The sequence below is a fragment of the Lontra canadensis genome, unplaced genomic scaffold, assembly GCF_010015895.1.
Source record: "Lontra canadensis isolate GAN:19392208 unplaced genomic scaffold, GSC_riverotter_1.0 scaffold201, whole genome shotgun sequence".
NCBI classification, from domain to species: Eukaryota; Metazoa; Chordata; class Mammalia; order Carnivora; family Mustelidae; genus Lontra; species Lontra canadensis.
This window is the reverse complement of record NW_022631195.1, coordinates 163,049-189,410: the sequence shown is the minus strand read 5'-3', so window position 1 is coordinate 189,410 and position 26,362 is coordinate 163,049. Positions and strand designations below refer to the sequence as shown.

At 61.4% G+C, this 26,362-nt stretch overlaps 2 protein-coding genes across 3 annotated transcripts; both read right to left on the bottom strand.

Moving 5' to 3' along the window:
• Positions 1 to 1,278: 1,278 nt before the first annotated feature.
• ZFP41 (ZFP41 zinc finger protein) lies at positions 1,279 to 8,566 on the bottom strand. 2 transcript variants are annotated; one of them, XM_032848347.1, is made up of 4 exons: positions 8,009 to 8,566; positions 5,893 to 7,410; positions 4,297 to 4,432; positions 1,279 to 1,453 (listed from the first exon to the last, which is right to left on the bottom strand). In XM_032848347.1, the coding sequence occupies exons 1-2, from the start codon at positions 8,067 to 8,069 to the stop codon at positions 6,623 to 6,625; spliced, it is 849 nt and encodes a 282-aa protein (XP_032704238.1). In that variant the 5' UTR covers positions 8,070 to 8,566; the 3' UTR covers positions 1,279 to 1,453; positions 4,297 to 4,432; positions 5,893 to 6,622. The 2 variants fall into 2 exon arrangements, with proteins under 2 accessions (XP_032704238.1, XP_032704240.1); XM_032848349.1 differs by lacking the exons at positions 1,279 to 1,453; positions 4,297 to 4,432 and adding an exon at positions 5,499 to 5,573.
• Positions 8,567 to 17,576: 9,010 nt separating this feature from the next.
• GPIHBP1 (glycosylphosphatidylinositol anchored high density lipoprotein binding protein 1) lies at positions 17,577 to 19,431 on the bottom strand. Its single transcript, XM_032848307.1, has 4 exons — positions 19,373 to 19,431; positions 18,735 to 18,854; positions 18,056 to 18,172; positions 17,577 to 17,913 (listed from the first exon to the last, which is right to left on the bottom strand). Exons 1-4 carry the CDS (start codon positions 19,422 to 19,424, stop codon positions 17,678 to 17,680), a joined length of 525 nt encoding a protein of 174 aa, XP_032704198.1. The 5' UTR covers positions 19,425 to 19,431; the 3' UTR covers positions 17,577 to 17,677.
• Between the last annotated feature and the right edge of the window lie 6,931 nt (positions 19,432 to 26,362).

Here is a 26,362-nt window from a genome sequence, read left to right as displayed (position 1 = left end):
TGGCCCTGTCTGGGTCCTGGCAGGACTCTGGTCAAGGGGAGGACCCTGTGGTTTGTGGAACAGGCAGCTGGAGTTTGTGACACCAGGAGACCACCAACTCTATGCTCAGTGCACAGAGGTCCCAGGAGGCACGGGCCCCCATCCAGAGCAGAGCTGTGTCCTTGGGCGCGAGACACAGAGTCTGCCCCCTCATCCACGCGGCTGGTCCCACCCTGAACTGGCCTTCAGTCCATTCCCTTTCTGGTCCCAACACTGCTTCCCTGGGCCTTGGGGACACCCCTTGTACCCCTCCTTCATGGCTGAGAACCCTGCCTTCGCCGGTCCTGCTCCAGAGCAAATGTCCAAGTGCCACGTGCACCAGGACTCGGGAACCTGGGGGTCAGCTCCCCGAAGCCGAGGTCCGGGCTGTGTCCGGACCTGCGTTGTCTGCGGCGTGTCTTGGGGCCTCGCTCACTTGCAGGGGAAAGGATTAGTACACTTGGTGTCCAGACTGGGGGTGGACACAAGAGGCCACTGCAAATCAAGGCCAGGAAGCACCCTGTTGCCTACAGCCTCCTCAGGAATGCAGTGGGCCCGGTCACAGGACAACTCCCCAATTTGCAGGGGGAGGAGGAAGCAGAGCCCCACCAGCTGCGTGGCCCTTACTGCCCACTGTCTCACAGCGCTGGCTGCCACCTTCCCTCAGATCGAGCCTGGCAGGAGGCCTGTAGGGACAGATGCCGACCCGGCTCACAGGATGCCAGCCTGAAGGATGATCCATGTCACCTCCCTTGGGTCGTCCGAAGGTGTCCTCCATGGCCCCCCGCCTGCCTGGTGTCTTTCCCGCACCCTCCAAGCTGGGCCAGGCGCTGGGGTGCTCTGTGGGCGCGGCCCTAAGTGCTCCAGGGCACTGTGCTTTGAGAACCATGCCCAGCCGGGGGTGCCCTGAAGGTTTTCCATTTGGAAAAGGCATTTATTTCTCAGGGACAGTCCCAGGATGCTGGGGAAGTTCCTGACGTTGCCTGTGGGGTTTCTGCCTGCAGCGCTTTCCTAGAAGGCGGGTGGTGTCCATGTTGCCCTCCTGGGTGCAGCGGGGCCATGGCTGTGAGTTTTGTGGCCGTCAGAGAGGTTGGGGAACAGGGAAGGGCCCTCGGGGTGTTTGCTGCCTTCAGGGGGCTCTGCGAGGCGACAGGAGGTGCCGCTCACCTGTCACACCACCCCGCCCGCCTGCTGGGGGTCACCCAGCCCACCAGCGCCCCCACCACCGCCCGGAGATTTCCAGCCCAGCCCCATCCCCGCGCCCCCAGATGGAGAGGACGTCTGGGTTAGGGCCTCTCCGCTTGCCCTGCGCCCTCCTCACCGCCTCCCGGGGCTCAGGCCTGTCTGGCCGGACGGTTCACTCTTACGCGCACCTCATCAGGAGCTTCCTGACCAGGGTGATCTGCTCTCACAGCCAGAAAGGGACACGGATTACCTTTTGAACGAAGAAATGCAATTACTACCTGGCTGCGCCCCACCCCAACTCCACCCCCTGTGGGAGCCAGACTGGCCGGTGCTCGCGGCCAGGGCCTGACCCACACCCCCCAGGCCTGGACAGCAACAGAACGGGGACGGGGAGAGGAGCATCAGGTCTCACAGAAGTTAAGGAAGTTAGAAACTAACATTTCAAACCCACGTAAACCTCGGAGACGTCGTGGGTATGATATGATGCAGGAGCGGCTCAGAGCCCCGCCCCTGGTCCCTGAGGGTTAGGAGCCCCTCGCTGCTGCCCGCCCCACCCCACTCCACTGCAGGGACACATTGGGGTTATTTCCAATTTTTCTGACATTCCACATGCACTAGCGACGTTACTGCGCATGCACAGAGGTTCCCTACGGGATTTTAACGAGTGGGACTTCTGGGCTAGCACGGTAGGGCGCGTCTCTAACTTGCTATGAAATGCTGTTTGTTGCTAAAGTGGACGGACAGCTGCTAACAGGACCGTGGACTCCACGGGCTGTTCTCGCGGCAGGAAATACGCAGGGTGTTTACTGACTTAACTGTGTGCGTCACGGTCTTATGCCCTACGCTCAAAGCCTTTTCATCATTCCGACAGAACCCTGCACCTGTTAAACTCCCCTGTCCCCGGGGAACGTCTCCTGCTGGGCGGTGGGGGGAGGGCACGGCCTTGGCCCCTCCCCTGAGTGCAGGCCGCACAGCTGTGTCTCCGCCGGCCTCTGGCACACTGCCCTGGGCTTCCAAGGCTCCGGCTCCTGCGACCCCGGGGTCTGCGCTTATTTCCCTGGCGGCATTACCACGCTTGTCTGGTGAGGGACACCCGAGCTGTGTCCGCCAGAGGCCACCGCGACTGCCTGCTACAGCACTGCACCCCCCAGCGCCGGAGGAGCCCCTGCTCCCCTTCTTCGCACCCAGGCCTCTGGGAGACCCGATGCTGACCTTCTCACCAAGAGCCTGCTTAGCCCTTCGGGTCCAGTACGCGGAGACAGTGTGCGGATTCTGCATAGATGGTAGGATCACCTGCTGATGACCACACTCGGGGGTTTCTACTGTAATCCTAGTGCATCCTTTCCTCCTGGCCTGGCTCCGGGTGCAGGGGGAGCCGTGAAGGCGGCCCCCTTGTGTTCTGCCCTCGGAGGGGACACGGGCTGCACGGGACCCTGGGCCACAGCACCGCTCCGGGTGCTGGGAGAGGTTCCGTACGGGTTTAGACAACCCTGCGATGCTCCTTATTTATGAAGGTATCCGAATCAGGGACGGATGGTGGGTTTTGGCACAGACTTAACTATTAAGGTGATAACAGGCCCCTCCCCCATCGGTTGAGGGGAGAGATCACATCCGTTTTGAGCTAATTTTGCCTTTCCTGAAAGAGACCTCACCTGGCTGTGCTCCGAGGTGCGATCCTGCCCTTTGGGACCAGGTCTGTCCACGCCGTGCTGGCGGCCTCTGCGGCTGGGAGCACAGACATCCGGGCTGTCCCAGCTCATAAAGTAAGGCAAGGGGTTTCCTCTTTTCAATCTTTGAGTCCCTAGAGGACCGGAATGGGTTCCTGACCCCCCGTACGCCATCTGGACTTGCATTTTTCGAGGAAGACTAGAGACTCCGGACATACCCTGTGTGGCAGGCACGGGGTCTCTGGGCTGCTTGCTCACGCGCCAGCCTCCCTACCTCATCTGTGCTCCCGTTCCCTGGCCCCGAGTTTTGGCTTCCCTAATCTCTGGTGTCCCTGCTGTCACGTCCCCTTTGCATTCCTGACGGCTCGGCGGCTCCTGCTCTGTTCTTGGACGCTGCTGCTGACCGACGCCAGCCTGAACGGTCCTGGCAAACAGCCAGCGTCCACTGTCTCCTGCCCGACGGCCTCCGTGCCCGTGGGTTATGCCGCTCTCTGCTCCTTGAGATTTCCTCCCTGCCTTGAGAGTGCATTTGTTCGTTCTTGTTTTTGTAACTTCCGAAGCCGGAGGCTTGCCTTCTGATTTCTAGCTTGCCTGCTGTCGGGACTGAAGTGCTTGGGGGTGACACGACCCCATGAAGCTTCTGTGGCTCCCAGAGAAGCTGGGCGAGTCCTCTCTTCAGTGTCAGGGAGGTCTGCGTGTTTTATAGATTTTGTCTTTTTTTTTTTTTTTTTAAATTTGGGTCAGATTGTTGAGAAGGTTTTCTTTTTCCTAGGAGAGGAGTTTCACTAGAACAAGAGAAAGCCCCTCAAAACTTCCAGAGAGACAGGAGGCAGAAAAGGCTGCTCGCTGCTTTGAGATTGATTTTGTGACTTTTCTCATGACGAAACTGTACTGAAAAAAACAAATTTCCAAGTCTTATTTTTTAAAATGTATTTTTCTGTGGCTCTCTTCTGGGCCAGTGCAGTTGAAGTCACCGGCAGCCTTCCTGGGAGAGGCGCTGAGGGCTGTGGGTGTGCACGGCCCGCTTCCCACGCACACGGGCAAATGTCTGCCTCCCTACGAGCACAAACACATGGCAAGACGTCCACCCCCAACACAGGGCTGGACCTCACCACCCACCGAGTCAGCCAGGCGCGCCCCGAGCTGACACTCCTAAAACACTTGGGGGAGCCGGCCCCGCACTTGTGACTTCACGCGACTCGCTGGGTCGGGGTAAGCCCCGTGCGCACGCCCACGTCACGCCACAGGAAACTGAGGGAGCACGAGGAGGTTAAGGGACATGCCCTGGGTCCCACGTCGCCAAGGCACTGGCTAGAGTCGCGAGAGCCTGTGCTCTTCCCCACCCACCCCCTCTCTAGAAATCAGAGCCATGGGGTCAGAGCATCTTTCTTTCTCTTCTGACAACCCGGCAATGATGAAAACCCACCTGGCTGCTGATGGAGAGGCCGGGCCAGCCTGCCGACTGTGCCGCTGGGACGCCCACCCTGCAGGGCCCAGAGCAGGGTGCCTGCTGCCACCATCTCCACCTGTCATTCCGTGTCTGGGCACCCATCCTGTCAGCCCTAAATGCAGAAACATATTTATCTCAGTATTATTTATAATGCCCGAAACCAGAAACAGCCCACGTGCCCGTTAGGAGACGGTCAGCCTCTCTGTGCCACTCTCCCTCCCCCACCTCCGGCAGCGGCACCGACCACGCTCGCCACCCTCCGAACAGAAGTGAGTGGCAACCGGGATACAGATCTACAGACACACGCGGCCTGGCGTGTCTTAGGCCGTAGACGAGGCAAACCAACACGCTGAGGAGGACGTGGACAGCCCTGGATGTGCGTGCCGAGGGGGTGGCTGCTGGCCGGGCATCACACCCTGCGCTCCAGCACCCCAAGACGAGCGGCAGGGCTCGCCGCTCGGGGCCCCTCTGCGGCCTCCCAGGGTCTCCTTCTGCCTGCTGCCCCCGGCTTCCCCCAGCAGTGGGTCTGGGAGGACGTGTGCACGGGACGGGCGACTCTCGCGTGTCCTTCCCCGACAGCACCCAGCCTGGTGGCTGCCAGTCTCTGCACATACAGCTTCTGCGGAACTCGGCCACGCGCGTTTGCTCGTGCTGTGGGGGCTGCGGTCACGTGCCACGGTGGAGTTGAGCGGGGACAGACGCCTTAGGGCTGCAGGGCCAGGAACGGTCACTATCCGACCCTTCACAGAAGGCGTCTGCCGACCCGCTCCAGACACAGGAACCACCAACGTGCGCCATCTGCCTCGTCGCGCTCCGAGCGAACACAGGTCCTGTACTCTCTGCTGAACGTCTGAGAGTAAGTCGTAGACATCATGACCTCAAACCCCCGGGGAAACCTTAGAGAGCGTCCTTCCCAACAAGGACAGGCGGATGGCCGCGATCCAAGCAGGAACCGGGAAACTGATGCAGCTCTGCCCCCCAGTGGACAGTGTGCACACGAAGTTTGCTAAATGTCCCGGTGACATCCTCTGCAGCTACCTTTCCCATCGAGGACCATACATGGTGTGTCTCCCTGGATCTCCTGCCACGCCCGGGGCAAGCCGAGTCAGCCGGGAGGGCTGCGCTGGGGCCGGGGAGGGATGCCAGCTCAGGCATCATAACACTGCGGCTTCTAGAATGAACAGGAGCAAACACCTACCAGCCTGGAGAAGCATCTCCACCGGGAGCAGCTGCCCTCTAGCGTCTGTGACCTCCTGATGAAGAAACGGGCGCCCCCCTCATTCAGGACCTCCTTGCAGGATGGAATCCCCAAAGAGTAAGGCCATTCTGGGGATCCCAACAGCTGCAAGTGTGGCATCAACATTTTCCTAGTGAAAAGCCCATTACCTGCTGGCTGGCGGTCACCTGGCTCCCCTTACACTGTTGGAAACTCTGGGACACACCGTACCACTCTGAGAACATGGAGCTCCCTCCAGGCCACTCCCGGGGGGAAACCAAGGTGGGCACAGCTTGTGGCCTCACCCAGGGAATAAGATGGAACTTGGAGGCCAGGCAGGAAGAAGTGAAACTAACCTGGAGAGCTGCCCTCCGGGGGGCAGGGCGCACGGCCTCACAACCGAAGAGCCCCGTGGCAGACGCGGGCTGGCTCGAAGCTGCCCTCACATCCTCGGGACGTCTACCACGTGTCCGGGGCAGGAATCTCCCACGGTGGCGGCACGCAGGTCCCGAGGGACCCACCTGGGTGAGTCAGGCCGCTCACCTGGGCCAGGGGGACGCACAAGGGGTTCGGTTCCCGGGGATTGGGTGGGGGACGGTGCTGCTGCAGCCCGAGGAGGGAAGCCAGAGCACAAACCACTGTCACCATGGCCAGCTGAGTGGGGCCAGCAGGCGTCTGGTGCAGCGCTGTGGGCATGCCCGCAGAGCACAGCTCTCCAGCTCAGGGCCACCGGCCCCCGCCAGGCTGCACAGGCATGACCCGGCAGGTCGGGAGTCTGCAGAGTCAAGTCTTCAAGGGAGCTGAGAAGGCTGAAGCCACAGTGGACGCCAAGGGCAGAGGCTGCCCTGGAAGGTGCTGGGCCGCTCGCAAGCAGCCATCGCCAGAGTCCCAGACAGCTGCTAGTGTCCCCAGCGTCTCTGGGGCCACAAGCCCCTCCCACGTTGTCGTGGTGTATCGGTCCAGGTCTTTAGCACACTCAAGCACCTGCTTACCCCACTGGCTTGATTTTCCAGACTGCGACGGGGACGCCCAGGCACAGGCGTGCTGTGCTCCCATCGGCACCAACACGGCGCAGCTTCCCCTCGCTCAGTGCTTCTTCCGGGGGTGACGCTTCCGATGGCGAATGAGACATGAGCTGTAGGCAAAGGTTTTCCCACATTCCTTGCACTCGTACGGCTTCTCTCCGGTGTGTGTCTTCTGATGTTTTAGGAGATTGGAGCCGCAGTTGAAGGCCTTCCCACAATCACTGCATTTAAAGGGCTTCTCTCCGGTGTGGATTCTCTGGTGCTTGGTGACGTCGGAGCTGTGCCGGAACGTCTTCCCACACTCCTCACACCTGAAGGGCTTTTCGCCCGTGTGAACCCTCTGATGGCGAAGGTGGTCCGTCTTGTGCTTGAAGACGCGGCCACACTCGCCGCACTTGAAGGGCTGCTTTCTCTGAAAAGGCACGAACACAGGAACCCCCTCAAAGTCGTCTTGAAACGAAGCATCGAAGGCGTCGAACACGTGCTCCTCGTCTCCAGGGCTCAGGCCGACCTTTCTGGGCTTCTTCGCCGATGCCGTCCTCTGGTTGGCCCTTTCCTCCCCAGAGGCTTTCTCTTCTTTGGGAGCGTCCTTTAGCAAATCTCCTTCTTCTTTTGGGATCTGTGCCTTCTTTTTGCCCCTGGGCTTTTCCATCTTTTTTTGTTCCCGGGAGAGGAAGGGCCACTGGAAGCCAGGATAGGCTGAGGAGAAAGGCCAGGGGCCGGACGCCCCACTTCTTCCGAAAGCTCTTGCTTTAGTTACAGCTCTTGATCCTCCTGAGCTTGTGATGAGCGCTCTGGGCTCTGGGGCAGGGAGTCTGCGCTGGAGGGAGGACGCCACCAATCCTTGTGCTGCCAGAGAAGCCAGACCGTGGAGGTTAGATCACACGGGTGTGCGCGAGGACCAGAGCTGTGGGCCCCTGCAGTGCAGAGAGGCTAAGGGACAGATGGGGGCACCCAGAAACTTGGCCCTTTCTCTGCTTGTTGGTTCCCCTTTCAAACACAACACTCGCTCTAACCCTCTCCCAGGGGATGGGGTCTCCAGGCCTGTGTCTAGTGGGGTCTGACATGGACCAGGGACCAATAACTCTGTGCGGTCCCCATGTGGGCATTTTTTCCCCCTCCATTTTCTCCCTCCTTCTCCACTGCCTGTATTTGGAACCAGACAATGTGCTCTTAGAGTGTGGAACCCACAAATGCCCCTTTGGGAGCTATCCTCCTGTCACCTAGAGCCTGGAGTCTGAGATGGATCAGGTGTGGGACTGGCTCCCCAGGGGCACCCCAGCCCTCCTCCCATGGTCCATCTCCATACGGCAGCCAGCAAAGCCCCTACATATCTGTCCAAAACCCCAGTGGCTCCCCTCATATTTACGAGCCCTATACCTGCCGACTGGGCCCCCTCCTCAGTCCCCTCCCACCATCTAGCTTTCTTTAGGTTCCTCAAACATACCCAGTCCTTCCTGCCTCCATGCTTGGCTGATTCCAGAAATAGGCCAAGGGTAGGTGTTCATGGGGCTGGCCCCTCACTTCGGAGCTCTCAATGGGTCCTTCTCAGAGACGCCTCCCTGACTCCACGAAGCGCCGCCCCCATTCCCTGCTCGCTGACCAGGCTCCAGTCCTCCCTGGGGCCCTGAACCAGAGCCCACTCCTTCAACACCTAGATCTTGCGTACACTGTGAACACCTGATGTTCCCGGTCCCTAACTCCATCTAACAGCACCCAATTCCACCACAAACTCAGACGGGATCCAACAGTCCCCCGTGTTTTTAGGAGCGTCACAGCCCCTAGTTCCTTTGTTGAGTTCCCTCTTGTTTCTGTATTATTCCTCACCCTCCTCTTCCCTCAGTGCTAATCAGCGGAACCCCAGCGTCAAGCCCAGACAAACTTCAGACTCTAACTGCTAGTGAGAGATCTCCACAAGACTGAGAAAACGCCTTCCTTTTTAAAAGAAAAAGCTCCAGAGGCAGGTCCCGTTCTGACCCTCCAGCATTTCCTGTGAACAGCGTTCCTGGAAAGGGATCTCGTGGCCTGTGACAGCTACCATATCCCTGACAGGCTGTCTCACCCCAAAATGTGATGTCCTTGGTGGTAATGACCCAGTCATGTATTTTCCTTTGAATCGTGTTTTCCATCCCATTTATCTACCTGAACATTTTCATCTGTGCGTCTGTCCAACTCGTGTGTATGATGACACTATAGCTTTTTAAAAAAAATTTTTTTTTAAAGTAATCTCTATGCCCAACGTGGGGGCTTGAGCAGCGGGGAGAGTCCCAGGCTCCACGACGCCGCCAGCCAGGCACCCCAAGCAGTTCGAAGGTATGAATACTTTGGATTCTCTTAGTCAAAAGGGCAGGCTTGGGCTTTCCTCGCCCCCATGCAGAGGCAGCCGTCAAATCCCTGCTCCTGACCAGGAGCCCGAGGGTCTGGTTCCTTCCGAAAGAGAATGTGCGGGCACGCGAGGTCCGGATTCAGGCCTCTGACGCCTGAAAGGCCCTGCCGGGGGCAGGGTCTGGGAAGAGCCGCTCTCAGCACCCGGGCGGAGCGCGAACTCAGGGCGAGGACAGCTCGTCTGGCTGAGGACGGCCCGGGGAGATGCGGCGCTCGGCCGGGGAGGCGAGCAGCGCGGAGCCAGCGTCAGCGGGAAACCGCAACACCAGGAGCCACCGGGAAAGCGCCCTCAACCCCGGACCCACCCACTGCGGCGCCCGCGCGGGGCTCCTCTGCGCTCCGGGCTCCTGGGGGACCGGCTCCGAGGCGGCGGCTTCCCGCCTGCACCGCCAGCTGCGAGGCCGGAGCCCGCACGCCGCGCTCGGGAACCATCCTCGGGGCTCGTTCCCGCCGCCCAGCTCCAGCCGGCAGGGGCCGGACGGCAGCGCGCACCGAGCTCCGCACCAGCCGCGAACCGCGTCGCCCCGAGGGCCTGGCCCGCACCTCGCAGCCGCCGCGGCGCTCCAGCCACCCGGCCCCAGGGCTGGGGGGCGGCGCGCGGGGCAACGCCGGGGCAGCCCTTTCCCCTCCGGCCAGGCCTCCTAAGGCTTCGGGGAGCCCCCGCGGCCCGGGTCCCCGCAAACCCCGTCGGAAGCCCGGGGCTCGGCTCGGGACCCAGAAACACGCTCGCGCCCCGCCAGCCCCCCGGGCCCGCCTGCAGCAGTCGCGAGCGGTGTCGGCCGCGGAGAGGGCCCCGGGGGCAGCACGGCGCGCCCCCGCCAACGGCCTCGGGGCGCCGCGTCACCTCGATCCGCTCCGAGCGGTTCCTCGCCCTTCTCCCCGCGGCGCACGGGAGCCGGAGGAGGGGAGGCCTCGGCCCTGGGCCGGGGGGGGCGGGCCCGAGCGACGCCGGAGGGAACCGGCGAGTCCCTGGCTGCAGGTCGGGGGCCCGGGGACCGACGTCCCCCTCACCCGGCCCCGCCGCACCCGCCTCCCGCGCTAGCACCCCGCCGCCAGCCCAGCTGAGCGGCCTGGCAGCCGAGCCCGCCGGAAGGGCCCGCCCCTTCCGGCGCCGCTCTAGGAGGCGGGGCCCCGGGCCTCTCAGTGGTACGCCGCGCGCGGCCCCGCCCGGCTCTCCCCGCTTTTCCATTTCCGCAAGGACCGACCCCGCCCCGGCCCCGCCCGGCCCCGCCCCTCACCTCTGCACCGGCTCCGCGATCCTGTCTTCCTCGCACCGTCCTCCCTCGCCTAGTCCTCCACTCCCTCGCCGCTGCGCCCCCTCCTTCGCGGCATCCTCCTCTCCCTACCCCTCTGCGCCCTCGCCCTACATCCCCTCCTTCGCCCTGTCCTCCTTCCTTCACCCCTGCGCACTCTTCCTTTCGCCGTCCCCCTCACCCCGCCCTTGCCCCGTCCCTCGCCCCTGAGCCCCCCTCCCTCCGTTCCAGCCCCAGACGGTGCTCCTCACGCACAGCGGGTGTTCCGGGGCACTGGTGCTTGCTCTGCCTGGACATGCACCCACTTGCTGCCCCCTGGGAGCTCAGCTCCTCCGTGGAGCCCACCCGGCCGCCCTATGTGCCCCTTTCCTGCTTCCCACAAACTTAGCTGCTTACAGCCGCACTTGTCTGTTAGCAGGGTTCCTGCGGGATGGGTATCCTGGTGCCCAGACACGTGCCGCCGTCCTCTGCGGGTGCTGCCAGGCTGCAGCTGGGTGCCAGCTGGCGCGTTCTCAGCTGGAGGCCCACCTGGGGAAGGATCCTCTTCCACACTCCCCTGCTTACTGGCAGGACGCATTTCCTGGGGGCTGTGGCAGCGAGGGCCTGCTTCTCATTGGCTGTTGGCTAGAGGCTGGGCTTGGGTCCTAGTGGCCCCAGCGATTCCCTGCCGTGTGGCCCGCTCTGTGGGCAGTTCCCGGCACGGCTGTTTGTTTCTTTAGGGCCAGCAAGAGAGCCTCTGTCCCAGGTCTGCACAGATGGAGTCTCATAGAGTGTAGCCTTACTGTGGGAGTGACGTCGCCAATATACTGACCTAACCTCAGGCCTGACGTCCTGCCTGTCACTTCGGCCATACTGTGGTTTCGAAGCAAGTCCCAGGTGCCACCTGCATTTGGGGAGGGGAGCAGTCTCTTTTACACCACAGCTGGTCTCTTCCCCCACCTCGGACTCCTGGGCCCTGCCCTGCAATTTTTTTTCTAGCAACTTCCAGGCTCGGACATACTCTGATATCTCCTTATTTGTGTATTTATCAGGCGGAGGCAGGCCCCGAGGGCAAAGGGAGTGGGGCTCCGGGCTGCCGCGGTAAAGCAAAGGTCACAGCCAGGCCAGTCGAACCAACGTTTGGATTCCCGGTGGCGATCTTGTGGCGGGCGGCAGGGGGAATGGACACCTAACATCGGTAGGATTTAAAAGTGCCCCTCGAGGACTCTTCTAGGCGGCCGGGGGCCAGAACCACTGCTCCAGAGCACAGGAGTGGGGACGCTGGCAGGGGCTCAGTGAGGCCTCGGACGCCGGGTGCTGAGAGAGGACCTGAGCGTCCGGCGTCAGGTTTCCCATTCCTAGAAGCACTGATTCCTTGCCCGTGAGCGGGTCCTCAATTATGCATCACACCCATTTACCCGGAAAAGCTAACCGCCGGCCCCTCGAGCCTGCGGTTAGTGACAGGCGGGTGGTAAGTACGCTCCTTCCCCGTGTTCGTCTGCTGACAGGCCTCATATGTCTCTGTATATGTTTCTTTTTAACGAGGCTCCACACCCAGCACGAAGCCTACCCCGGGGCCTGAACTCACAACCTGAGATCAAGACCCGAGCTGAGACCAAGAGTCAGTGCCACGCAGGCGCCCCACGGGCAGGCTGTGGGAGGTGAACGATTGGGGCTTGCACGGGTGGCAGCAGGCCTGGGGAGCCTGAGCCCTAGGTCGTGCCCCCGCTCCCCTCCAGCGTCAGTTCTCTGTCAGGTCCGCCTGGGCCCAGAGGCTGTGCGGCAGCGGCGTGGCTTCTCTGGGCGACTGTAGGGTTGTGTGACCGTGTGGACGGCACGCCGCAGGGGCACGGAAGGCGTTCCTGTGGCCGTGGCCTTCAAGGCTTGTTTGTCGACAGATGCTCCCAGGTCAGGGCTTCTGGGATCGGGCCCCCGGCCGGTGTCCTCTGTCCTCTGTGCTCTGTAGCAGGACGAGAACTGAGCTCCCGCATAGACACTTCCACACCCACAGCTCAGCTCAAGCTCTTTCGGGGAGGAACGAGGATATGGGGGGAGGGGGAGCCATGGAGAGGCTTTTCCCTGTTTCTCCGTTCCTGCTCCTTGACCCCCGTTCTCTGAGACCCTGTGGCCAGGCACCAGCCATCCCTCCATCCCCAGCAGCCCCGCCCCAGAGCCTGGTGCCCTCCCTGGTGTACCCTCAGGCAGGACACACCTCTGCCTGGAGCCTCCTCTGAGGCCAAACCACATGGGACCCCTCACCAGCATGGGTGGGAACCCACGAATCCTCTCCATCTGGAAGGTTCCAGGTGGGCCCTGGGTCCATCAGCTTCTGCAAACCCAGCGGTCACCAGAGGGCCAGTGTTCAGCAAGCTCCATTGTCAGGAGCCTCTCTTTTGGGTCAATGCCTCATCCTTGGTTCTCACACAGAGAACAAGGACAGGAAATGCACATGGCCACCTGCTTCCTGTTTTGGGAGAAAGGATGTCCTGAGACCACCCCAGGGTGGAGGGGGTAAGTGGACAATGGCAGCTGAACCGGGGGTGGGGGGTGCATAGGTGGGCAGGAGAGGGGAGGAGCCCGGCGCTGTGGGGAGGACGGAGGCTGCAGGGCTGGTGTGTCCAGGGACTGTCTGCATGCGCCCTCTCCCCGGATCCCTTGTTCTGGCCGGCAGCCCTGAGGGCCCAGAAGACGGAGCAGAGCCTTCTTGCTGAGCTTGCTCCCAGGGCCAGGACTGGGTGGGGGCACACAGGGCCTTGAGGTGGCCCCAGAGGCTGGTTCCAAGGTGCGAGTGGAGAGAGAGCTCGGGAAAGGGTGGGCTTGTTTGTCCTCTCCATGTCGGGGGTCAGTTGTGGGGGAGCAGAAGGGAGGGAGTGAGTGGGCGAACCCAGTGCGGGGAGGGGGATAGAGCATGACAGAGCCTGGACTCCCCTTCCCCCCAGAAACAGCTCCAGGGGTCAGAGCGGGAACCACCACCATCACCCCTGGCACGGGAGCACCAGCGCCTGGTGGCCAGCACCTGAGTCAGCCTCCACAGGGATCCTAGGAGACAGGTTCTGCTCTCCTCGGGCTCTGTGGGCCAGGGGACTGTGCACAGAGAGGCCGCGTGGCTGGCCAAGGTCACACAGCTGGGAAGTGGCCCATTCAGACTTGAGGCCTGGCCAGCAGGTCAGCCCAGGGGCTCCTTGTCATCTCAGCAGCTCCCACGCACACTGACAAAGGCCAGGGAGACTCTTCAGAGCATCCAAGCCGCATGGCCACCAGCTCCAGAAGTTTCCAGCATTAGGGCTCTTGAGAAGCACCTTCTGGGCATTTGTGTACCTGCAGGTGCCCTGGGGTGAGGACCGCTGAAGTCTGACCATGCCCCAGAGGCTGCTTTCCCAGCCGCGGCCTCTCCCTGTCCTATGCTAGTGACCTCTGGGACAGACATGTCCTTCCTTGTCCGTGGGCAAGCCTGGATCTTGGAAGCCTCCTGCCCGGGCTTTCAGTCTAGAAGAAGGGGCCTGAGCCAAGTGCCTGCTGTCACCCACTACAACCTCCTGAGGCCGGCCCGAGCCAAATCCCCACAGAAACTGCCAGTTCTGTGGGACAGGGAGGGAGGGAGAGGCCCGTCTCCATTTACAGAGCTCTGTGGGCAGAACCCAGTGCTCCTGGGCCAGCTGGCTGCTGCCGCTGCAAACACATGGGGGACACAGGCATGACAAACAGCCCTGACAGGTCACTGAGCACCCTGACGGACCCACGGACAGAGGACTGAGGAAGCCAGCAGGAGCTACCGGATGCACTCAGAAGGGCCACAGGCAGGGGCCTGGCACTCATTAGATGAATCCTTGTTTTTTGGGCACGTGCTCCAGCACCCCCATGTGTCTGCGGGTCCCCCCTGGGCCAGGCTGTCACCAAGCCCCATCTCTCCCATCCTGGCAGACACCTCCCTAAACTCAGCCGGGGCTGACGCCACTCCACCTGCCCTCACAGAGCTCTGTCTCAGCCCCGGGTTATGGGCTGGATCGTGTCCCCAGGATCCACATGCTGGGTCCTGTCTCAGGACTTCAGAGGGTGACCATGCTTGGAGATGGGTCTTTGTGGAGGTCATGAGGGTAGAGGAGATCAGTGGGGGCCCTGATCCCCACTGACCGATGCCCTTACAAGAGACCAGGACGTAGACACGAACTGAGGGATGACCACATGAGGACGCGGGGACAGGATGGCCACCTACACACCCAAGAGAGAGCCCTCGGGAGCAACCAATACCGCTGACACCTTGACCTTAGCCTTCTGGCCTCCAGGACTGTGAGATAGTACCTTTCTGTCATATCGGCCCTCCAGCTCTGCTGCTGTCTCTCCTGCAGCCCCTGGGATCTGCCTGCCCCAGGCACGCTCCCCATCCTCACCCCCCAGCCTGGGGCCCCAATCCTCGGCTGCGTCTTCCTTGGGGGAACATTAGAGCCCCATGTCTCTGTCTGCCTTGTCTCCAGCTGGTCAGAGCTCGGGGCAGGGAGGTGTGGTTAGAATTTGTCCCATGAGTTGGAATCTGCGATGACCAGTGGGGGCATGGGGTGCCGGGCACAGTGCGGTGGGCACTGGCGCATCTGGTGGAGGGAAGGCTGTGTGTGACTTGGGGAACTGCCTGCCTTGAGGCACATCAGCCCAGGCGACTCTGCTGCCTCAGGCCGAGGGTGACAGCAGCCTCCAGGCACAGGGAGGCCATGCACGCAGGGGCAACACGGGGGAGCCTGTCCGTCAAGTGGATGGTTTGTCTTTCTCCCCGCCCCCCGCCTGCCCATCACAGATTCAATCTTAAAAATCCCAGCTCTCTAGGAGCCTGAATCTAGCAGTGGGAAAGGCAAGGGCGTCTGATGGTGTCTGGACGGCGGGAGCATTGCTAGAGGCCATGCGGGGGCTGAGAGCTACGCCTGACTTCTGGGCTGTGGCCCCTGCGGCCAGTGAGCCCTTCTGCTGGGCCTGGGCCTGGGCTTCACCCTCCTCAGGTCCAAGGCTGGGGGCTCTGAGGTTGGGTGGTGGGCGCTACTCCATAGGGACTGGCTGATGTCCACGTCCAGATCCCTGCGGCTCGGGATGTGTGGCCTCATGTGGCAAAGGGGCGATGTGGTGGGGTTGAGGGTCTTGGGACAAGAGATTGTCCTCCATCGGGTGGTGGCCCCATGTCACCGCAAAGACCTTGGTAAGAGGGAGGAGGAGGGAGATTTGAGGCAGACGGTGGTGAGGGGACAGAGTTCCAGAGACGCGTCGGATGCCCGGCCGTGTCTGTGAGAGCGATCACAGGGCCTGGCTCACGTGGCTGTGGAGACCGAGAGGTCCCTACGGGCCCCGCAAGCTAGAGCCCCAGAGGGGCCGCTGGGGGAATCGCTGGAGTCTGAGAACTGAGACCCAGGAGGCCCAGGGTCTGAGGGCAGGAGAGGACGGAGGTCCAGTTCCAGAAGGATCAATTTGCCCTTTCTGCCTTTTTGTTCCATCTGGGGCTCAGGGATGGGGTGAGGCCCCCCACATTGGCAGGGACCATCTTGGCGCTCAAATGCTAATATCTTCTGGAAAGCCCCTCCCAGACACACCCAGAAACCCCCTGGGCCTCCCTTGTCCCACTCAGGCTGACGCGGAAACGCACGGTCCCAGGCTCGGGAGGGAATGTCGCCCTTCACGGCAGAGCCTGAGCCTCAGGACCACAGGTGACCGGTTGGAGCTGGTGTGAGCCGCTGCGTGCGTGGTCACGTGCCAGGCGGTCATGAGCCGTGGAGGCAGGGATGGAGCTGGATGGAAAGTGCGACACTGTCGCTGGCCCACTGTGTGGGGAGGGGGTTGCTGCCCACGCTGGATGAGAGGGAGTCGTTCCCTGGGGCCGCCTCCTGATTCTGGCAGTTCCTTCTGATGGTGACTGTCCCTTCCTGACCGGCCCTGGTGCATCAGACTGGACTCGGTCCTCCTCCAGCCCCTCCCAACCACTGGCTCAGGCCTGGGGCTCTTCCCCATAGCGCTTGTCGGCCTTCGAGGCTGGTCCTCAGGAGGCCCCTCCCTTGCCACGCAGCAGACAGGGAAACCCAGCTGGGGTGGGGGCGGCAGGAGCAGGGGTTCGTCTGGGTCACGGAGCAGGTGCGGCGTGGCGTTCATACAGGTCTTGGAGCTGGGGCGTGGGCTTAGCTAACATTTTAACCCAGATGGGGCGACCCCCGAGCTCTGCTTTTATCTGCTGCCCTGGGAGGGGCTGTGTGGGTGGTGTGTGCGGCCACGAGTGCATACACCGGTGGGAGTAACATGACAATGTGTGCACCCATAGGAGCATGTGTGTGTGACAGTGTGTGACGAGGCGATGACAGAGAAATGACTCACTTTAACCCCACAGCCATTTATTTCCCTCCCAGGGAAAGGGGTATCGAGGTAGGCAGTGTGGGGCTGATGTAATGGTTCCTGTTCACCAGTGATCTCCGCACCCTTCCTCCATGCTGCCCTGCCGGCCTCAGTGTGCTGCCTCATGGTGCAAAGTGGCTGCTGAGCCCCAGGCATCACTCGAGCCAGCAGGGAGGAGGAAGGAGAAAGAAGACCTGTCTCCTCTACCCCAGGGATATGCCCCCAGGTAGGCCTTGAGGTTTTCTTTAATAAGGAAAAAAGGGGACGCCTGGGTGGCTCAGGGGGTTAAGCCGCTGCCTTCGGCTCGGGTCATCATCTCAGGGTCCTGGGATCGAGCCCTGCATCGGGCTCTCTGCTCAGCGGGGAGCCTGCTTCCTCCTCTCTCTGCCTGTCTCTTTGCCTACTTGTCATCTCTGTCTGTCAAATACATAAATAAAATCTTTAAATTAAAAAAAAAATAAGGAAAAAAGGAAGCTACTCCGCCTGCTGGAGTTACTTGACAGGCAGGGTAGGACTCTGGGCTTCTCTACCCAGGGGCTGTTGAGCTGGTGGGGATTGAGGGGTCTTCTAAGCCTTGTTCCATGCTGCTCTGATGGGGAAACTGAGGCCCAGACCCAGGCCTCCTCCCTTCTATCCCAGGGCTCTGTGTTGCCACCAGTCAGGAAGGCTGAGAGCCCCCAGCAGCCAGTGGGGTCAGCCTGGCCAGGACAGGTGCTGGGCACCCTGGGGTTCCCTTCCCTAGCCCCTCCCGCTGCCCACTTCTCTTCTCAGGACCCAGGCCACAGTCGTGGGTGGAGGTGTTTCAGTGATGGGAAGGTGGGGAGAGGACATGGCCGTCTCCCCCCGGCCTAGGATGCATGTTTTCTCTACCCAGGCCGTGTGGACCCTCCATGTGAGCAGCGGTGCCCTGGACCCGGGGCCCACATGCTGGCACAGGCAGTGGGGAGAGGAGGAGGCCAAGACAGACAGACAGGAAAGAGGAAATGCAGACGGGGCTGGGAAGGGCCAGTGCTGGCTGGACCAGTAAGATACTCCGAGTTTATTCGCCAAACCGGGGCTGGGAGGAGGGGCGGGTGGGTCGGGCACTGGACAGAGTGCTGGCCATCCAGAGTGGGAGCTGGGGTGCGGGTGGGACGACCTGTTCAGGACCCCATGGCCTGGAGGCCGGAGAGGAGGCTGAGCAGCAGGGCGATGGCCACCATGTTGCGGCTGCCCTGGGTGCTGCTGGCCCCGCTGCCTGGGGGATCTTGCCAGGGCGGGAGGTTGCAGAGGGTGGACTGGCAGCAGGTCACGGTCATCAGGGTCCCCTCCAGTGTCTTGGTGAAAGGGTGACACGTGTCTGTACACCATACGGAGTAGGTGGTCAGAGGCCCTGACTCTGGGAGGGGGGAGGGGTGGCGGAGAAAGGCTTAGTCAGGCTGGAGAGGCTGGGGCAGGGAGGAGACCCGGGGCAGGGGGGTGCGCCTTTCTGCGTGCGAGCTGGGGCTCCCCCTGCCCTGGTCACCCTGGGGCTCGCTCACCGGTGTTTCCGTGAGAGATGAGGGTTTTGCAGAAGCTGCGGCTCTGGACGCAGTTCTGAATTTGCTCGCAGCCTTCCCCTCTGCGCAGGGACTGGCAGGAGTAGCACTGCAGCAGCTCTGGGAGGCAAGGGGGGCTCAGGCCAAGGGCCTCCCCCTGCAGCCCAGAGCCCCCCCCCCCCCCAAGCCCAGTTCCTCCCCCTGCGTCTCCCCCTGCAGGCTAGTGCTTTGTTCCCAGCAGATCCCTCTCAAAGCCCCTGCCCAGCCTCCCCACACCCCGCCTCAGGGCTGGCCAGTGCTGCCCCGCCCCGCCTCACCCCACCAGCCCCAAACCGTCCTGTCTGGCTGAGCTGGACTCCGTGCCCAGGGCCTGTACACTCGCTGGTCTCTCCAGGCAGGGACTCCACTGCGTCCCTCTCTGCCTAGCAACCTCCTATTCAGCCTCCCTGCCCAGGAGTGGCTCCTTCTCTAGGCTCCGTACTCTAGGTGGCCATCGAGGGTCACAGCCAGGGTGAGAGGCAAGGGGCTGCTGAGTGTCAGGGCCCTTCCCGTCCCTTCCCCTGCCCCCTGGAAGGCTGTGCTTGTTGTTCCACGTCCTGCTAGTCCCGCTCCAAGCCTGGTGGTCAGCGGAGCCCACAGGAAGTGAGAGTGCCTGCGCCCTCAGGTGGGGGTGGACGGTCACCTCTGTCCCCGCCGCCTGCAGCCACACTGGCCTCCTCCTCCTCGTCCTCCTCCTCATCGTCGTAGCCGTCCTGCCCGATGTCCTCGTCGTCCTCCTCCTCGTCCTGTGCCCGCCCCGTGCCTGGCCACACAGGGATGCCTGTGAGCCCCCGCTTCCAGGCACAGAGCGCACATGCTCAAGGTCCAGGGCTGGGCCCCCCCCCCACATCTGTCCTCCGTCACTCCTCTGCCTTCTTCCTTCCCACTCTGTCCTTTCTGTGGGCCCCAGCAGCTGGCCCTGCTTGCTTCCCTGCACCAGCCGCTGCTGTGGGGCCCGTCCTGTAGCCACTGCCCCTCCCGCCCCAATAAACCCTCAGGACGGTCCACTTGTGTAACAGAGGAAAACACTGAGGCCGGGACAGCAGAGGTAACCCCGAAGCTTGCAATTCAAAAGGTGGGGTCTGGAGCTAGGGAGGGACAGGTTTGGGGACCCGTGGGAGCCCAGGACAGCCCACGTCAACATCCCTCTAGCCTCAGACTCCAGCCTGACCCCCGCGCTGCCCGTGCCATGTCCTGCCCTCAGGCTGGGTGTCCTGAGGGTCCCTGTGGCCCAGACCGTGCCATCCCTTCTTGCTGCAGGGTGTCCCCTGGCCCTGGTACCTGGCTGCCTGCACAGCAGGAGGGCCAGCAGGAGAGCTGAGAACACCTTCATCCTGCCGGGGGCTGCCGGTCTGCCGGTCTGCTCGCGAGGGCTCCTGCTCAGGCTCAGTCTGTGGGAAGTGGGACAGAGGGCATTCGGGGGCTTCCTGGAGGCCCCTGAGCCCTGCCCCACCCCCCACAGTACCCCCCCCGCCCCCCCGGCTCCAGCCTCAAACAATGGGCCTCGCACCGGCCCCAGTGCCAGGCATCAGGCCAGGGACGGCCATTTCCCTCCCTGACTTCAGGGGCCTGGGGGGACAGGAAGTCACTGTGGGGGGCGTCTTGTCCACCTGCGCAGCCCCACGCTGGCCCGGCCTGCTGGCGTGAGCAGTGCAGCTGGCGAACCTGGCCCCACGCTGGGGGCAGTACTGGCGGAAGGCTGGGGAAGCCTCCTGTGACTGAGCCTCTGGGCCCTGCCTTCCTGGCTCCTTCTACCCTCTAGCCACCTTGGCAGGCCCCCAGCTCTTTCTCTGGGGGCACCCCTCCTCCTCTGCAGGCCGCAGACCTGAAGGGCCACTAAGAGCCCCTTCCCCCTCCTGGGGGGCAGTGGGAAAGTGGGGACAGGGGCAGGGAGTTGGATTTGACCTGGAGCTCGGGCCGCAAGCCTGCCAGCTATGTGCGTGCCTTGGTGCCTGGAGTCACTTCCCTCACTGTCAGCAGGTGCCTCGAACATTCTCTGGGGCCACGTGGAGAGGAGGTGAGAGGTGGCTCGGGGTGAGATCAGCTGGGCCTGGGGCCTGGCTCCTTTTCCCCCTCTGCATCTGGGACCAGCCCCACTTGGGCCTCTGGGCCTCAGGGTTGTCATAGGATGTCTTGGCCAGTGGGAGCCAACGCCTGCCAGCACTGAGGACAGCACCTGGCCTCAGTCCCCGCAGGGCTGGCTGCCACGACCCTTCTCTGAAGTCTCAGCCAGCAAGAGGTGTTGTCCCGCCTCAATTCCTAGGGAGCCATGCACCCTTGCCTCCCCCAGAGCCCCCTCATTTTCCGGGGGAGGCTGCCCCCAGGCCTTCCCCACACCAGGGCCAAAGTCACTTTCCATCAAGCGTCCATCTGCCGGGTGCACATGGCCCTGGACCCACCCTCTTCATTCCTGGACCCTACTTGCCAGCAGGCCCAGAGCTGCTCCCAGGAGGGCCCTGGGTGGGGGAGCCCAGAACTATTAGGGAGCAGGGGTCCCCCTGCCACCTGTGCCCCCTGCCCCCACAGGCCCGGCCAGAACTGCCTGTGAGAAGCCTCGGAGGATGGTAACAGTCCTGTTCATTTCAGTGCTTGCAACATCATCCTGGGCAGCCCCCGGGAGCAGCGGAGTTAGAGCCCTGCCTTACTGACCGGGAGCCACCGCCCAGCTTCAGCCCTGCTGGCCGCCCTTCCCCTCCATGGAGAGCGCTCGCTGTGCCCTCTGCCCCGTGCAGGGAGGGAGCCGTCCAGGCCTGCCCCTGCAGAAGCCGCTGCCCAGCCAGCCCCTGGCTGGGGGCCAACATGTATGCAGGAGGCCCGTCGAGGCTGAGGGAGCTCAACCTCCTGTCCCAACCCCTTGATGGCAGACCGCTGGCATCCACAGGACCCCCAGCCCTCAGGTCAGGGGAGGGTGCACCCGCCCCTCTCCCCACCCAGTCCTTTTCAGATATTCTGGTTCAAACACATGCCTGTTAGTGGTGGCTCCCTGACCCCAGGCTTCCAGGACAGGGGCGCCTCCTACAACCCCAGCACAGCGACTTGGCTCCCTTAGACACACCCAGGGCCGGGCTCAGGCCTGGCGGCCCCATGGGCAGCTGAGTGCCACGTTAGAGCTTGCATGCTACATGGCCTGCGCCCTGGAATAGAGCCGTTCCCCCTTGGCCATACCCATATCCAGAGGCAGCCCCAGTGCCGCCCACTCCCAGCCCGCAGACCCCTGCACAGCATGGACCCGGTCTTGCCTGTGCTGCCCGGTTGGGCCCGGCTGGCTCCAGTGGGTGGCCCTGTGGACGTGGCTGGTCTGGAGTTCCCGTGGCCTCCTTCCAGCCAAGTGAACCTAGTGGGTCACCTTGTTTTTCCTGGCAGGAGCAGACTTGGGCTCAGACCTCATGCCAGACGGGACAGGGCATCCCGGCCATCCATATTTGCTGTCGCTCTGGCAGAGGAGGACATGGTGGGCGTGGGGCAGGGCACGGCTTTCCCTGGGGAGACTTGCTGCTCTGGCCCTGGCCCTGAGTCCCTATTCTGTGCCCCCTCATCCTCCCCATGTGGGCTTCTGCGGTCACCCAGATCCAGACCTGGGGAAAGGTGAGCGGTGTTTCTTTCTTTTTCTTTTTTCTTTTTTTTTTTTTTTAAGATTTTGTTTGTTTATTTGACAGACAGAGATCACAAATAGGCAGAGAGGCAGGCAGAGAGAGAGTAGGAAACAGGCCTCCAGCTGAGCAGAGAGCCCAATGCGGGGCTCGATCCCAGGACCCGGGATCATGACCTGAGCTGAAGGCAGAGTCTTTAACCTACTGAGCCACCCAGGCACCCCGTGAGCGGTGTTTCTGACTGAGGGGCAAAGGTCTGGTGTCTGTGGGGACAGGAAGGGTGTCTATCCCCACCTGCAGCCCACAGGCCTAGGCGGATGGGGTTTTGAGGGACAGAGGTGGGCTGTAGCCACGCTGGTCCTCATATGTGTCTCCTGGGTCGGGCTCTCCCCCACCCTCTCTGCAGCCGACACTCTCAGTCTCTGGGAGCAGAGGAAGGGGCTTCCCTCTTACAGCAGAGTCTGGACCCTGTCACCCCAGTGGGCAGGGGGCCCTGAGGAGTCTCCCTGGATTCTCTCTCTCCAAGCTGCTCTCCTGCCCAGGCAGGCTGTTCTGGGGTTTGCCAGGGGACACAAGCCCCGTTCTCCCCTGCTACCCAGCACTGAGAAACTAGCAGACATGGTGGGGCGGGGCTGGCCACTGGGAGCTCCGGGTGGTGCTGGAGGGCACATGCCCTGCACCCCCAGTCACACCAGGAGCCTGTGAGGAAGCTCAAGGTCTTAGGAGCTCATCCATTCGTCCCTTCTGGCTTGAGGTGCGCCTCGTTCTTTTGGTCAGTCAGCCTGCCTCCCCCCGCCCCCCGCACTGCTGCACCCCAGGCACCTGTGGCCTTCATCTTCCCTAGTCCCTGGACACCTTTGGTTCCATCCACATCAACCCTGGAGACTCTTAGCCTCCCTTTCCACGGAAGCCTCATGGTGGAGGGTGACCGAGGGTCCCTGGTATCTGGCCCCTCCAAGTCCCCCCCTCCCCACAGGTCAGCGCCTTGGTTGTGCCACCTTCCCTACCATCCACCTCCAGAACTTTCCGTCTTTCCCCTGAAACACTAGCTCTCCTCCCCCAGCCCCTGGCACCACCTTTCCACCTGCTGTCTCTGAACCCGAAGGCCCTGGGGACCTCGCAGAAGTGAAACACCGATGTGTCCTCTTGTGACTGGCTTACTTCACTCACACATGCCGTGGGGCGCATGCACGTGTGACACGCGTGTGACACATCTCCATGTCTTCCTCCATGTGACACATCTCCATGGCGTTCCCTTCTGCGGATCCGCTGCGCCGCTTCTCCGCTCGCCCATGGACGGGTGCAGGGACAGCATGCTCTGGCCGCAGTGACCCCGAGTGTCTCTTCAAGCCCCTGCCGTCATGTCCTGCGGACGCCACTCAGGAGGGGGCTGGCTGGCACGGGCGGCATGGCTCTGTTGCATCGGTCCCTCTCCTCCTGCAATTCTGCACCCACGTGTCTCACTAAACTGCCGCTAACTCGGGGTCCCAAGTGCACGCGCAGGTCAGGGCGTCCGGAGGCCGCTGCTCCCTCCCAGACACGCACCCCGCCGACCCCGCCGCACCCTCTCTGCCTGGGGCGCTGCCTCCCAGAGACCCTTCCCCACCCCGTGCCCCTGCTGAGGGGTTCCTTGGTCGGCCCGCCAGGAGTCTGGGGCTCCGGTGCCTTACACTGGGGTTCCCTTGGGAAAAGCCATGCGGGGCCGGCACATGGTGCTGTCATTTACTGTGTCGCATTAGAATTTTGCAGGGGTGCCCTGCAGCCGTGTAAAGGAATGAAGGATCTCTTTGTGTCCCGAATCGATAGAAGATGACATGGGTAAAGCGGCCGCGAGCATGCGCGCTGCTTTCTGAGGGACTAGGGAAGGAACAGGTCTCCAAAGTACCAACTTCCACTAAAGTTTGCCCCCGGGACTGTCCACCCCACTGCAGGGGAAAGGAGTGCGTGTGCGCGTGTGCAAGCCCTGGGGGTCTGGACAGAAGGACACCAATGGCTGAGCTCGACATGGGGGTCCACACTTGGGGGAGGGTCCGTAAGTCCAGCATGGCAGCGGGGAAGCCCAAGGGTGAGCGGGGCCCCCTCGCCGGGTTATGGGCTGGGTCGCGCCCCAGGCTTCGCGGGCTGCCGAGGTCCTCCTGGCAGTAGGGCGCCTCTCGCGCATCAGAGCAGGGGACCCGCGTCCTGGAGAGGTCCCACTGGGATGCCTGGTGGGTATGGTGGCAGATCTTCAGACACAGGGACATGAGTAAAAGGGGCCTCACTGAGCTGGAGTCTGGAGGCCAGCAGGGGCGGCTCTCACCCCAACAACTCCTCCGCTGCAGCCCCGACAGGGAGAGCCGCACCTTGCAGGCGGCTACTACGACCCGGCTAGGAAGCCCAGTTTCCTCCTCCCCGGCTGGTGAGAGATGCCAGAGCTCAGCCATGGGAAGCCCTAGACTTCCAGCTCCCACTTCACTCCAATGAGCTTTCAGTTGACAACCGCTCTTCCTCCCACCCTGCCCTTTCTACAAAAAAGCCTCCCTTGGGTGCCCCGTGGCTCAGTCATTAAGCGTCTGCCTTTGGCTACAACCCTGGGTCCTGCTACAACCCCGGGTCCTGCTACAACCCCGGGTCCTGGGATTGAGCCCCGCATCCGGCTCCCTGCTCTGTGGGAAGCCTGCTTCTCCCTCTCCCACTCCCCCTGCTTGTGTTCCCTCTCTCGCTGTGCCTCTCTCTGTCAAATAAATAAATAAAATCTTAAAAAAAAAAAAAAAGAGCCTCTCTTCTTCTGTTCTGCGGAGGTGACTATCTGCTTGTCCCACAGTGCCCATATCTGCTGCTCCCTAATGAACCCAGTTTTGCTGGAAAAAAACTGGCGGTTTTATTTTTAAGCATTAAAAAACAAAACTTGATGGAGTGCATTGGAAGATCTAGCTGACTTTATTTTTATTTTTTAATTTTTTTAAAAGATTTTATTTATTTATTTGACAGAGAGATATCACAAGTAGACGGAGAGGCAGGCAGAGAGAGAGAGAGGGAAGCAGGCTTCCTGCTGAGTAGAGAGCCGGATGTGGGACTCGATCCCAGGACCCTGAGATCATGACCTGAGCCGAAGGCAGCGGCTTAACCCACTGAGCCACCCAGGCGCCCCTAGCTGACTTTATTAAACAATTTGTCAATCAGGCATCGCCCCATCCAGCGCCAGGAGGGGAGCTCAGAGAAGCTGTGCAAGGTGGAAGGTCTTGGTAGATCAACTAAGGTTTTATCTGAAACCTGTTTATGTAATTAGAGTCAGCCTATCGGTGCTCTTTCCTGTCTGGACCCTCTGACTCCTGCTGGGCCCCTGAGGTCCGTTTGCAGCATGGAGGTTAGATGTCACTGATTTCCTTCAGCGCTGCACAGTATTGTGTCCTGGGAACACACCCCACAGTTGTTTTATCCATCGCACAGCCGACGAGCTGTGGGCAGTTCCCAGCGTTTGGCTCTGAACACTCTAGCACGTGTCTTTTTGTTTCACGAAAAAGGCGGAGATAGAATTTACATACAACTGCGTGTGCAAATAGCACACTGAGTGTACAGATTGAGGAAACATGCACACACATACATATGTAGTAAAAGCTTGTATCATTCGAGATGCAGAGCTTTCTAGAAACCCAGAAGACTCCCTTGGGTTCCTTTCAGTCCGTGTCCATCCCCTGAAGGTGACCACGCTTTGGACTTCTAACACTACACTCACTTTGTCTGTTGTGAGACCTCATGTCAACGGCACCCAGAGTTTCAGCTTCTTTGTATCCAACGACTTCCATCCGGCCACAGTGCTTGCGACAACTGTCCCCCGGGCCCCGTGTAGTGGAGGTCTGTCCACACGCGTTTTTGCTGCCGTCTAGACTTACATGTTGTGGGAATTCTGGAGACGGAGCCTCATCTCATGGGGTGGCGTTGGCATTGGTTCCAGTTTGGGCATTTATGAAGAAGCCCGCTCTGCCCATTTTTCACACCTGTTTTCGGCGTAGACAAGTCCTTGTGTCCGCTGGGTGGGCAGCAGGGTGAGGACTTAATGCGTGATCAGCTTAGGTAGGTGCTCAAACATCATCTACCGGCGTGGTACAAGTTCTTATGCACTGTCCCCGCCCATGTCTTCTCTCCGATAAATAAATAAAATAAAATAAAAAAAGAAGACACATTCAATTAGTGACAGAAGTTTGGGTAACTTTTTTTTTTTTTTAATTGTCATACAGTCAAGGAGATGCATGGGGACAGGGTCTGGCCCCTCTCCTCATGTAGACATTTCATCATGAACATTTCCAAGTGGTCACAGTGGTGGAACACTGAGATGTCATGATTTGTAACGAGAAACACCTGCGGGCTCCCCCTGTTGTATCGGGCTTCGTGGACACTGCATTTTGCACCACTGAGCATTTGTGGCAACCGCATGCTCAAGTCTATCTGCACCGTTTCTCCAACAGCGTTGGCTCACTTCATGCTTCTGTGTCATGTTTCAACAATTCTTGCAATATTTCAAACATTTTAATTGTTAGTAATTTGTTATGGTGACCAGTGATCTTTGATGTCACTACTGTGATTGTTTTGGGGCAACACAAACCGCGCCCACGGGAGCTGGTGAACTTCGTAAACATGGTCTCTGTGCTGGCCGCTCCGGGGACTGGCCATCCCCGCGTCTCTCTCGCCCTCTCCTCTGGTA

Coding starts and splice junctions, on each gene's coding strand:
- GPIHBP1 (XM_032848307.1), bottom strand. CDS start 19,424: ATGAAGGTGTTCTCAGCTCTCCTGCTGGCCCTCCTGCTGTGCAGGCAG. Junction 18,173..18,734: donor TGCAGGCGGCGGGGACAGAG/GTGACCGTCCAC, acceptor CTTGCCTCCCAG/AGCTGCTGCAGTGCTACTCC. Junction 17,914..18,055: donor CATCTCTCACGGAAACACCG/GTGAGCGAGCCC, acceptor CCCCCCTCCCAG/AGTCAGGGCCTCTGACCACC.
- ZFP41 (XM_032848347.1), bottom strand. CDS start 8,069: ATGAACACCTACCCTTGGCCTATTTCTGGAATCAGCCAAGCATGGAGG. Junction 7,411..8,008: donor ATGGAGGCAGGAAGGACTGG/GTATGTTTGAGG, acceptor CTTCTCTGGCAG/CACAAGGATTGGTGGCGTCC.